At 36.1% G+C, this 13,668-nt stretch overlaps 1 protein-coding gene across 1 annotated transcript in view; it reads left to right on the top strand.

Annotated features, from left to right (window-relative positions):
* The window catches only part of LOC141445312 (neural cell adhesion molecule 2-like), a 359,544-nt gene that overhangs the window by 261,563 nt on the left and 84,313 nt on the right, over positions 1–13,668 (top strand). Inside the window, exon 4 of the mRNA XM_074111106.1 lies at positions 1,620–1,813. Coding sequence (XP_073967207.1) covers positions 1,620–1,813 — 194 coding nt within the window. The remainder of the gene's footprint in view (positions 1–1,619; positions 1,814–13,668) is intronic.

Below are 13,668 nucleotides of genomic sequence, written 5' to 3'. Positions count from 1 at the left end.
ACTATAAATTGCCACGGGATGCTGAATATGACTTTGGTTAATTGTCTAGACGTGACTTATATGCACCTGCAGTTTCCTAAGTAAATGCTGACTGTTGATACTAAATTGTTATTCTGTTTGACCAGTATTCTATAGTTTTGTTCGTGTTTGTGTCTAAAATAAATTGAATAACAATGCTAGCACGAACATTTATACAATTAATCGGACTTTTTAGAGACTTTACTTAGAATCTGTATTTATTTGCTATTATATATCTTAAAATAAAATATCTGAGGTCATAGCTAAATTTAGTAACATTTTTTTCTCAAAAATGTCCGTAAAAGTTGACATTATTCTTTACATATCGGAAGGTGAAGTGCATAGTTTATGGTCAGCGAAAAATTAAAATTTAAAAAGATTGCAGGCGCGCTAGCTCGACAATAATGAATTAGCGCGCCTGCAATCAGTCACAATTTTTTTTTAAAGTTAAAAAGGCCATGGACACAAGTCGTATACAGCCAAGTCTAATGGCCGGTATCAGATATTTTGTTGGAACTCCGGACTTTTTCAATTGGGTCTGAAACAGCTTGTGGTGTTTTCGGTGGAAAAATACACCTGCAGTTTATTTTTAATGAAAATAAGGCGGGAAAGCATTAGAAAAAAATTAAAAAAAAATTAAATGTTATAATATATTTTGAGAAAAAGTGTATTCTATTTCAGAATTATTCACCATTTTTGAGAAAAGCTTTATATTAGTCTCGGCTGGAATAGCAATTGCTAGCTTCGTATTACTTAAACGGACTCGCAAGCTCGTCCGTTTAATACACATACTCAGTCAGCAATTGCCTACTTCCAGGCCACGACAATAATCTACTAATATTGTTTAGTATAATCAGGCTTTAAGATTTTTGTGAAATTAAATTGTGCCACTTTTTTCTATAGGAATTCGTTTGAAAGCTTTAATTTTAGAACAAGTCTTGAAATGAAATGAAATATTTTATTTGTTAACAGTGGGTTCTTAAATATATTTTAATACAATATTGCTTATAATCAGTAATCAGTTATTACTCTCAGGAAAATAACATCCGATCTTAAGCTAAAACGACGAAAAATAACTTTTATAAGTTTGCTATGTAACAGTCGAGGAAACTGCATCATGTGAATGGAACCTTTTCATATTCAATTTCGCTATGATTTTTTTGGCAAACGTAGGATGTCAACATGATATCAATAGCACGAAGGTTCCACCCTGGCACGTGATTTAATTTTCTTGGTTGTAATCTACCTAGTCTGTTCACTGCCTAGCTCATAGATATTTTGTAACAAAAAAGCTCTTCTTGACCATAATTATTTAATTGCGTGTATATTTGCCCTTATCCACCGTGAACCCGCGGCTTTAACGGTTATCTGTCCATCTTATTGGTGGACGTTCTATAGGTACACTGCGCTTGCGAATTCGCGACCTCCACTCGAGAACTTTTCGACTCTAACGGCCATCTGCCAACCAAACCTAAGCAACTCGAAGTCAATGGGGGAAGCCTATGTCCAACAGTGGATCTCCTCCGCCGATATTATGATAACGATATTTAACCTCAAACATTATTATCCTCAAACAGCTACAACTCTTTCTTTGTTCTCAGCTATGACACCAGGGCACCTGACGACAGCGGCCACTGGATGGAAGATCCATTCAAGGACCGAGCTCGCTGGAACGGCATGCAGTCTGCTTTGCACATCCACAACGTGCAAGCAAGAGATCGAGCCACCTATCGCTGCAGAGTCGACTACCAAGTCTCGCCAACGAGGAATTTCAGGGTCACTCTTGATGTTGTTGGTGAGTCTATTTTTATCTTTTACCTTTTGTAGATTTGAATACTAACTCCCTTAATGAAATAAACTATCCCGGTTTATTATATTACTCAAGCCTCTAGTCGAGTTTAGCTCCACCTACGTGTTTCGGGCTAATTCGTAACCCTTCTTCTAGAAGGTTGCGACACGGTGGCTACTGCAAAACGCGCACTGTTGACAGTGCCCGAAACATGTAGAGCTAAACTCGATTTAAGATGTCAGATATCTGGTTTTATTTCATTAAATATGAGTGAGTCTCACGGTAGTTTCATGCTCAAACTATCAGCCTTATTCATACACGGTTTGGATCAATCACTTTAGCATTTGTCTTAGTCAGGCAGAAAAACATACATTTTGTAACCATTTATGAATAAAAAGATGTTGCTGCTTTGCTACGCAAGTAGAGTGCTCTTTTACATCTTAGCGCATGTTAAAGAGCAATCTCCACTCGCGTAACAAGATTCCAAAGATATTTGCAACTATATCTACAAAATAGGCGGCGATTGATGGATGAGAGGAAAATATTTAACGCGAACCTTATTTTTTTTTACTTTTTTCCCTGTGCACACGTGTCACAGTATAGGCGTCACGTAAAAAAAAGTTTGGGAACACGATAAGTACCCAATTGTTATTGTGCTACGCCAATAGATAGATAGACTTCTCTACGTGTTTACAATTTAGTCTTACATTCGAAATTCTCGTCTCACCTCGCCATTCGGTTTGTAATCAATCAAAGTTAAGCTGATAATGAACAATATTGGCGTTAATAGTACAGACGGCACATAATTATTAAATCAATATTGGAACGGTTACCAAATGTCTAGTTATGTAATGATGAATAATGTATCATAGTTACCAAAACATCGGACTGATACTTTGATTGGTGTGGTATTACAATATCGACCTCGTCAAACTGAACAACATTAGTTCAGCGACATTAAAAAATAATGGAGTCTTTGGATTTCCCTTTTTTCATACAAATTAAATACTGCTACCAATGTACGCCATCCTAGAACACAACTGACGGCACCTGTCACGCTACAAACATCAAGCAATTTTATTTACATGGCGTAATAAAACTTTAATGTTGTTCAGTTTGACGAGTATGATCTATGTTTTAATTATTTGCACATATTACAGGCCACACCCGGTATATCGTGAAGCTATTTACAATGCGTTGGCAGAGAAACCATGGTTACTATACCTCTTTCAGTACTTGTGGACATATCCCTATAATGCCGTCGCATAAAATATTTAGGTACTTTATTATAGATTGAAGGTTGATGAAGCACGCCTTGAATATTGTTCAAATTTATTTTGTAACATAGCAAAAACTTATTACTGGGCACTAAATATTATTTTTATATGTTAAAAATTGGAGAAAATATTTAATATATCAAAAATCTCCTGGCAAATAACTTCGTTGCAAATTGCGCAGTTTTAAATTTTTCCGAGATAAAAATATCCTATCTAGGCAGGATTAATAAATTATCTGTTTCAATTTTCATCCAAATCCATCCGGCTGTTTATATAGAAAATAGTAATAATTAACAAACAAACAAAGAGACCAATAAACATTCATAAGTAGTCGCATTCATATTATGAGAAATAGAATTTTAGTATCGTCGTTAAATAAAAATCAAACATAATTTAGCAGCTAAAGTACTCCTTAGTCTTTTTTTTAATTTATTTTCAACCCCCGTTATGATAGCTTTATTGAGAAATATGATACAAAACAATCGCTTAAAAATAACTCTTTAATAAGGAAAATGTTTCGAAAACTCTTTCTTTCTGAATTCCCTATTTTGTTCTTTTGTCCTTGAGATTAAGCTTCAGGGCTGCGTACTGCGGCTGTACAGAACATGTGTTTATTATTTATTCAAACCAAAACGAGATAACCCTAATGTAACCTCTGTACTAATTCAATACAGTCTTGGGAATACTAAAGTGCACATTACCTTATAAGATTTCAAGAAATACGTGCTACGGTAACACAGAAATAAGCTGTTCGTTATTAAACGAATGACGAATGGTTACTTTTGAGAAAAAATCGTTAGTATTAATATTCTCCCGAAACTTGGCTTTTTTTAACGCATCCTGACCGTGACTAAATTCAAAAAACCGTGGTAGCTTAGTGGTTTCACCTATGGCCTATCCTATCAAGCAAAGTGTTATAGGTTCAAAACTGGGCATAACAGAGGACATGTTTATGACGTGTTTATGTGGAAATTTTTAAGTAAGGTTTTATTGACAATATTTGTACCAAAATAACGACTATTAACAATGTAGTAAACTGTCTCTGTATCTGCTATCCTCAAATATTCAACAAAAGAAAAACTCAAAAGAGTATCACCAGAAATCTCTCAGCTCCTAAATCTCTTTAAGTATCAGACAACAGGCACGATAAAAAAGACTTCTTGATGCAATAAAACTAATCTAAGCCACTAAAAAAAATCTAACAAAAACTCGTCCTATCGCAACATTGATCTGGAAAAAGCCAAGGTGAAACTTTATATTCTCACCTAATCTCGCTCTGGTATCTCCTCTCCCCTTTTTGTGTTTTAATAAAATAATTCACCCCGAAACAGTGGGGTAACAAAAGCTATGAAAAGTCGTCGTCGTACCGTCGGGCAATCTCGATAAAACTCGTGCGATCGTAAACTTGACCCTCCCTTATCCGGGCAGAATCAGCACGAAAACTTTAAGGAACGCTCGTACACGCCGAGGGATGATTTACGTTCGGTCGCGTTTTCTGACAGTAAAAATGTGGGTCAGTTACCAAATTAAAATTTTACTGATGCTCGGATCTGTTGGGTAGTTGGGGTATGATCAGATCTGTATTTACGAGCGCTAGAGCAACTAGTGTCTTCAGTAGTAAATTCTTATCGGTCTAATAAAGTTGGGTCGTATGATTCGAAGTGAACATACAGAGATCCTATATCTGGCCAGTTTTAAATCGAGCGACTTGCCATCCCTAAAAAATCTTATATAGGTATAAATTTTCATAATATTCTTTCTATACAATTTTTACTAACAATTAGATGAATGTGAACATATCAGGACAAATAAACTGTTTATCGATAACTGTGACAGTAGGACCTAGTGGAAAATAGAATGCTGGTATTTCTTACAAAAACCTACGCACATTTTATTTGTATAATATTGGTACTAGGCACGCAAACAATTATAATAGAAAAAGATTTAATTGTATATCAGATTTGACATCGATAGGACGATTTTTTTTCTCATGTGGCATTAGGTAACAAAATTGAGTCATCTAATAAATATATAAAATTCTCCTGTCCTGTCCGTGTGTTTTTTTTTTCGTGTATATTCGGTAGGTCTGAGAATAGGACGCAAACGTTTCATGCTTCTACGCGGAAGCGGGGTTATATTATATATGTATAATATAACCCCTTCAAAATCCTAGACATGACGTTCTTATTTGATTTCTAACAGGAAAATATATACCCGAATTCATAACAGCCATCAAGGAAAAAACTATGTCGCCTATATTAAATCAGAAAGCTTTGTCCACCAAACTAAAGGACGGTAGGTATATATTTATAACTCAGCCAATTGCGTAATACTCTATGATATCCGCTTGCGTCACCCTCACTCAGAAATACATTATATTCGACAAGACCCTATTTCCGTTGACATGCCACACACAAGCTTAATGATTTGAGATACAGAATACACAGGTTCTAATTAACACCGATAGTGAAAGGTTTAAGATGAAATTGTCGGTTATGACATGAGTATAGATTATATTATTATGATCAAGTTCATCTGTGACAGAGAAACATCAGAAACTAAAGGCTGACCAGAATTTTAAAAAACCTCACCATATTGCGGAAAACCAATAAGTAGATCAAATTTCTTGCACTGGTAATACTAAATTCAAATGTCATATGTCTATTGCTGTCAAAGTTTAACGTTGTTTGCGCGTGGTATTTTAAAGTATTATTTTGTGTTTTTGTGCGTTAAAATGCCGAAGATTATCCATAGCTTTGGAGGGAAAATAATTCACAATGTATAAAAGTATTTGTCATAGAAAAAGTCTGAGGGATTAGAAAATATTCCTTTAAATAAAATCACCGACACCGTGGTCAATACGACTGATGTATCGTATAGTAAGAGTAAAGAATGTTGTAATATAAAACGTACAAGTGCTGCCCTCGCGTCAGGTTTTTTATGTTCCTGGTCAGCCTTTAATAGCTAGGATTAGAAATCAATTCCAGTTTTATTATTCCGTTGTACACTGTCTAACCCATTTTCTAAATAGTTAGTTTCTAATTAGGTACTTTGCCATTTTGGAGGTCTCCACCCATTACATCGTATCATACCATGATACGGTGTAGTACAAAAATATATTCTTTATAGTGTTTTGGACTATCGCGGCCATTACTAATTTTATGATTTAAAATTAAGGTTTTGATCCGCGTAGTACCTTGATTTTAAAGAAGCTCATTATTTTGGCACAGTTGCATGCGCCATGATCACGAGACCATCATATCGATAGGATGATATCGAGCTTCTCTAAAATCAAGGTACGTGGAACAAAACCCAAATTAAATCATAAAATATATTCTAAACTAGTGTTTACCCACGGCTTCGCACACTTAAAACATAAGGTCCAGCAGCTGAATTGAAAAACCGGGAATTTTAAGAATTCCCGAAAATTAAATCGTTGTTTTCATTGACGTTACATTAAAAACAATTATGGTCAAATTTCGGTTGCTGGTTAGCGGTTGTTGTTTCGAAATTTTATCCCTATCCCGTGAGAATTTCGGAATAAATTTTTCGGAATAAAAAGTAGGCTATGTTTTATTCCAGATGTCCAGCTATCTACATACCAAATTTCATGACTCTAAGCCCAGCGGTTGTTATTTCAAGGTTTTATCCCTATCCCGTAGGAATATCAGGATAAAAAGTATCCTTTGTTTAAATCCAGGTTATAAACTAACTTTTTGCCAAATTTAATCTAAATCCGTCCAGCCGTTTCAACGTGAAGAAGTAACAAACATACTCACTCACTCACTCACAAACTTTCACATTTATAATATGAGTAGGAAGGATATATTGAAAAGTGTGAGACTATGCCCACTAGCAAGTTTTTTAACCAACCGTCGCCGTCGCGCCACGCATACACATTAAATTCCGTGCTTGACACGTTCACACTACGGTCATGGCATGCCACATGGCACGGTGTAGTGGGCAGAGACCTTTGGTTCGCTAAGCGCCACCAATGTCAATGCCTATGACATAAGTCGCATACTTAAAGAACAGGTGCAGGTGGTAGGACCTTGTGCAAGGTACCATCACCTTGCTCGCTAATACTACGTGAAGCAGCAGTGCTTGCACTGTTGTGTTTCGGCGTGGAGAGCAAGACAGCCGGTGAAATTACTGGCACTTGAGGTATTCCATGTTAGGTCTCTAGGTTGGCAACGCATCCGCAATACCTCTGGTGTTACACAGATGTTTATGGGGTGGTGATTCTTACCATCAGGAGACCCACTTGCTCGTTTGCCATGCAGTAAAATAAAAATAAAACATTATTATGCTACTCATCAAAGACAAAAAGATTGTGCTTATTTCAATCGGTACCCATGTATTCCTTATTTCTGTCCATTGTAAAGGTTTCCTGGAAGAGATCGCTCTAAAGCGATAAGGCCGCCTATTGCTTACCTTAGAAAATCTCTATGTATATACTTGTGTTTTCTCTACTGCTTACTGTGTTGGTGTGCAATAAAGAGTTATTGTATTGTTTTGTACCATTGAAATACTAGTTAGTTGTGTATTGATTCTTAGTCGCGGAAATTGTACTTTACATTTCCCGTAAGAAATTATTTCTGAGAACGATGAAAAATACCGACTAATACCCTCGTTCCAAGTGATTTACAAGAAAAACAAAACACAAATTTACCTTAAGGCGCTGTACGTAGTGAAAACTACAATTTTAGAAAATATTTAAAATATACTTACACAATACTTACAACTGCAATTTTTTTATATGTGTATTTTCAGTCTATTAGCTAGTTTTGACTTCATCAAAAACACGATTGCTGACAAAAACCTCGATAGATTATTTTTTTGAAAAAGAGCCTTCATTTACACGTTAAACCAAATATTATGAAAAATATTATGAATATCAACACAAAATTGCTTTATTAAATAGTTTTTAGTAGATTTAGATTTATGCTTCATAGATTTTCAATAGGTTGAGTACATCAATCATACCAATTTATTTCGTCTTTGGCAAAATAAAACGGTTCTAGCGCGCGGCGACGGCCAAGTATTTCCCAGTCGCCAGTACACGCGTGTACGTAGTCGACGACGGACCTGTGCACATTTTTCTAACGCGCTAGTACTACTTTTGAGAGCAAATAATATGGGTAATCGCAGTATTAAAAAAGTTAAGCGAAAGAGGAAACGCATAAGTGAACTCAGAGCACATATGAGAAGCATTAGAGTACCTAAACGGTAAGTACCTACAACACACTAATCGACCGGCCGGAGTCGGACCGAGTCAGCAGGGCTACTACGAAACTCCAAACTCGAAGTTCGTGTCGTGCGGTCCCTCTCGCTCTCGTACTAAATAGTCAGTGGCGTAGCTAGGTAACCTAGGGCCCTGGGACAAATAAAAAAATGGGGCCCACTGCTATCAAAACTGGTAAGGTTTTTTGAAGTAAAATCATTATATATACAAATACTTTCTAAGCAACTTATCATCAGCTATAAAGCAGAATTTCGAGGGCCCTGAGCTTGAGGGCCCGGGGCACTGCGCCGCCTAGCCCCTTGGTAGCTACGCCACTGTAAATAGTATAAGTATCAGAGGGACGCAACCCACGAACTTCGAGTTTCGTAGTAGCCCTGCTGAGCGGATTTCACATTCGTACTACGACCGCAAGCTGGTTGGCGCTCACGGATGCGGACGGCTTCGTCCAGATTCTACCGCGACTGCTACAAATTGTAGGCACGTTGTATAACCTATACTACTCACGGCGAACACGCGGCGAACCTTGCGGCTACTACGAAACTCGAAGTTCGTATCGTACCGTCCCTCTCGCTCTCGTATTAAATAGTATAAGTGTCAGAGGGACCGCACGACACGAACTTCGAGTTTCAAGTGTCGTAGTAGCCTTGCTTGATCCCTTTGTCAGATTCAATGACATTTCTGATAGTGACACAACAGTTTCAATTTTCTCATTTAATTGCAGGCAAAGGTTAATATCTTGCATTCAGCCAAGTTATTTAACATAAATTATTTTAATAAAATAAGATGGTCGCATTTGGTTGCACTAGTAAATTATTGTCAAAAACATGCACTCCAACTGGAATCCGGCTGCAAAATGGGAGTTATTGCGCAGTTAGTGCAACTGCATCAGCACTGCACCCGACTGTCAGAGGACTGCCATTTTAGGCAATCGGAGTGCAGTTCTTACGCAGTTCTGATGTAGTTCTGAACTTCGGAGTTCTTAACTTCGTTTCTAAAACCTCTTATTGAAAAAAAATGGAATATCTGTCTTGCTCCTCCACGAATTAGTGAGGCCAAGTCGTGGAAAACAGCTACGTGTGAGTTGCAAAAAATGTTTTTTCATGCAACCTCTTATTGCTTCTGGTTTCTGGTGTTCTGACTTGTATTTTTGTATTGATGCAATAACTACTTTACGCATACTCATAATCTTTATATCTGTCAAAGTTGTTCTGTGCGCTAAGACATGGGTAAGGCCGCGAATTTTGACCAATGTGACATAGAAATAACATAAAAAAAATACGTGACGTTACCATAAAACGTAACGCAAATTTTTATAAAGCCTAGATCAAACTGGTAAAAATTCCCATTAGATAACGTATGTATGAAAAAAAAATACATCTCATATAATAAAGTGAAGTTTTTATTTTTACTAGAACTTTCTGACGATACTGATCTTAAATCTGTCCTATATGAGATCTATAGAGCTAAACATGAGAATGTGGAAGTAGAAGTACCCTCTAGTTGACGAACATCTTTCCAAAAGTGTATCTTTACATGCCTCTCTAACACTGACAATAAGGTGCACATTTATAAGCATAACGAATTTGGATGTGGTTTTTTTTTATTCGACTGGATGGCAAACGATCAAATGAGTAAGAGATCACCACCGCCCATAAAAATCTGCAACACCATGGGTATTGCAGACGCGTTGCCAACCTAGAGGCCTATGATGGGATACCTCGTGCCAGTAATTTCACCGGCTGTCTTACTCACCACGCCGAAACACAACAGTGCAAGCACTGCTGCTTCACGGTAGGATTAGCGAGGAAGATGGTGGTAGCAATCCGGGCGGACCTTGCACAAGGTCCTACCACCTAGTTGTGAGCATGCTTGTGACTTCGACTGTACTAGCTATTAAATACCTCAAAGAAATGGCCAACACCCTAAATCACAGGTTTTACCAATTTAGGAAGTAGTATCTTAGTTAAGTGGACAATGTAAAAAGATGTTTTTGGAAATAAATTATTATGATTATTAAGTTTAGGTAACAAATGAACTAAGTAGGTAAGTGAATCTCTCCGTTTGTCTCTCACTTTAAATACGCTATGCATGTAGCAGGACGTGAACACAGAACTCGCCACAATTCTCTTGTGCCGATCCCTGCACCTACAGATTAAATTTATTTAACTTCAAAATATCCATCTAACTAACTTACTGTGCGTGCAGTCATTGGAAACCTAATAATAAACTGGTGTAAGTTAGAATTTTTCTGTGTGAACTTCCCTTTACCACATTTTTTCGTTACGTTATGTACAAAATACGTAGCATTTTGTAAAAATGTAACGTAATCGTAACGAAAGTGTTACGTATTTTATACAAAAAATCGTTTATCATGGTGAAATAACGACATATTTTGAACATAATAACACATGCCACTTACATGGAAAAGATTACCCTATCGTATGAAAAAACAACCAGTTAAAAATAATCACTACTTACCCTTAAAATCGAACAAGCACTTTCGACGTTTTTTCGAAAAAACCTCCGCGTCACTTTTGATGGCTGTTTGTCAACAAACTGATGAGATTTATTTATCTCATCGATGTTGCCCTATTAGAGTATTAGTTGCCAGTGTACAAAAACAAATTTCTACCGAAATTGGCGTTAAAGGTAGCTTAAAAAAGCGTCACCTAAGTATTCGTAACGAAAACGTGGTTTTTTGGCACGTGAAAAGAAATAAATATAAAACATGAAAATTATTTGATTATCATGATTCCGCAATCGGTAGGACTATCGTTATATCATAAAATTTCGTTTAAACAAAATCATGATCATGAGAAGTTAAATAGCATGAAAATAATAAGGTATTAAGTACTCGTGGTCAAAAAAAATAGTCAATTTTCGTTACGTTTTGGACGGTAATATATTTTTATTTTATTTTTTAAAGGGTTTAAATCAATTATCTCATTTGCGACCTTGAGAGTTTATATCGTGTCATATAATAAAAAAAAAATTAAACCTCTAGGTGTTATCAGTTTTTTTTTATCAGCCTTCCAAATTTGAAACGTCCAAATTGGTCAAAATTCGCGGCCTTACCCACATATTTTTTTATCTTTGGCTACAGCTAGCACATGTTTCTTAGAACATAAAATAAATAAAATAAAATAATATCACGGGAAATTTCACACCTATTGACCTAGTCCCAAAGTAAGCTTAGCAAAGCTTGTGTTATGGGTACTAAGAACATGGTTCCTACATTCATTGTTTTGACTGTATGGTTTGGGTAAGGGTTGTATACTGTAGTTTAAAAGTATTACATTTTGAAAAAGTGACTCTCTGCCAAGTTTCTTGCTGCGCATTTTTCCTGGCAATGATGGTCTTTCCGAAAGCGCTGGTAGTTAAAAATGACGTGTAAAGTGCCCATTGCGGCCTATTTACTGAATAAACGATTTGATTTGATTTGTTAAAAGTGAACAGACAACTATTTCTTTACTGTTTTATTATATGGGTAGGCCGCGAATTTTGACCAATGTGACATAGAAATAACATAAAAAAATACGTGACGTTACCATAAAACGTAACGCAAATTTTTATAAAGCCTAGATCAAACTGGTAAAAATTCCCATTAGATAACGTATGTATGAAAAAAAAATACATCTCATATAATAAAGTGAAGTTTTTTATTTTTACTAGAACTTTCTGACGATACTGATCTTAAATCTGTCTATATGAGATCTATAGAGCTAAACATGAGAATGTGGAAGTAGAAGTACCCTCTAGTTGACGAACATCTTTCCAAAGTGTATCTTTACATGCCTCTCTAACACTGACAATAAGGTGCACATTTATAAGCATAACGAATTTGGATGTGGTTTTTATTCGACTGGATGGCAAACGATCAAATGAGTAAGAGATCACCACCGCCCATAAAAATCTGCAACACCAGGGGTATTGCAGACGCGTTGCCAACCTAGAGGCCTATGATGGGATACTCGTGCCAGTAATTACCGGCTGTCTTACTCACCACGCCGAACACAACAGTGCAAGCACTGCTGCTTCACGCAGATTAGCGAGGAAGATGGTGGTAGCATCCGGGCGGACTTGCACAAGGTCCTACCACCTAGTTGTGAGCATGCTTGTGATCGACTGTACAAGCTATAATACCTCAAAAAATGGCCAAAACCCTAAATCACAGGTTTACCAATTTAGGAAGTAGTATCTATGTTAAGTGGACAATGTAAAAAGATGTTTTTGGAAATAAATTATTATGATTATTAAGTTTAGGTAACAAATAAACTAAGTAGGTAAGTGAATCTCTCCGTTTGTCTCTCACTTTAAATACGCTATGCATGTAGCAGGACGTGAACACAGAACTCGCCACAATTTCTCTTGTGCCGATCCTGCACCTACAGATTAAAATTTATTTAACTTCAAAATATCCATCTAACTAACTTACTGTGCGTGCAGTCATTGGAAACCTAATAACAGGTGTAAGTTAGAATTTTTTCTGTGTGAACTTCCCTTTACCACATTTTTTCGTTACGTTATGTACAAATACGTAGCATTTTGTAAAAATGTAACGTAATCGTAACGAAAGTGTAACGTATTTTATACAAAAAATCGTTTATCATGGTGAATAACGACATTTTGAACATAATAACACATGCCACTTACATGGAAAAGATTACCCTATCGTATGAAAAAACAACCAGTTAAAAATAATCACTACTTTACCCTTAAAATCGAACAAGCACTTTCGACGTTTTTTCGAAAAAAAACCTCCGCGTCACTTTTGATGGCTGTTTGTCAACAAACTGATGAGATTTATTTATCTCATCGATGTTGCCCTATTAGAGTATTAGTTGCCAGTGTACAAAAACTAATTTCTACCGAAATTGGCGTTAAAGGTAGCTTAAAAAGCGTCACCTAAGTATTCGTAACGAAAACGTGGTTTTTGGCACGTGAAAAGAATAAATATAAAACATGAAAAAATATTTGATTATCATGATTCCGCAATCGGTAGGACATCGTTATATCATAAAATTTCGTTTAAACAAAATCATGATCATGAGAAGTTAAATAGCATGAAAATAATAAGGTATTAAGTACTCGTGTCAAAAAAAATAGTCAATTTTCGTTACGTTTTTGACGGTAATATATTTTTATTATTTTTTAAAAGGGTTTAAATCAATTATCTCATTGCGACCTTGAGAGTTTATATCGTGTCATATAATAAAAAAAAAATTAAACTCTAGGTGTTATCAGTTTTTTTTTATCAGCCTTCCAAATTTGAAACGTCAAATTGGTCAAAATTCGCGGCCTTACCCATATGTATAGATTTGCCTAGCTTGTAATCTAGA

This window comes from Choristoneura fumiferana, chromosome 2 (assembly GCF_025370935.1).
Source record: "Choristoneura fumiferana chromosome 2, NRCan_CFum_1, whole genome shotgun sequence".
Taxonomy (NCBI): domain Eukaryota; kingdom Metazoa; phylum Arthropoda; class Insecta; order Lepidoptera; family Tortricidae; genus Choristoneura; species Choristoneura fumiferana.
Note: the sequence above shows the minus strand (reverse complement) of the source record. Positions and strands in the feature narration are given on the sequence as shown.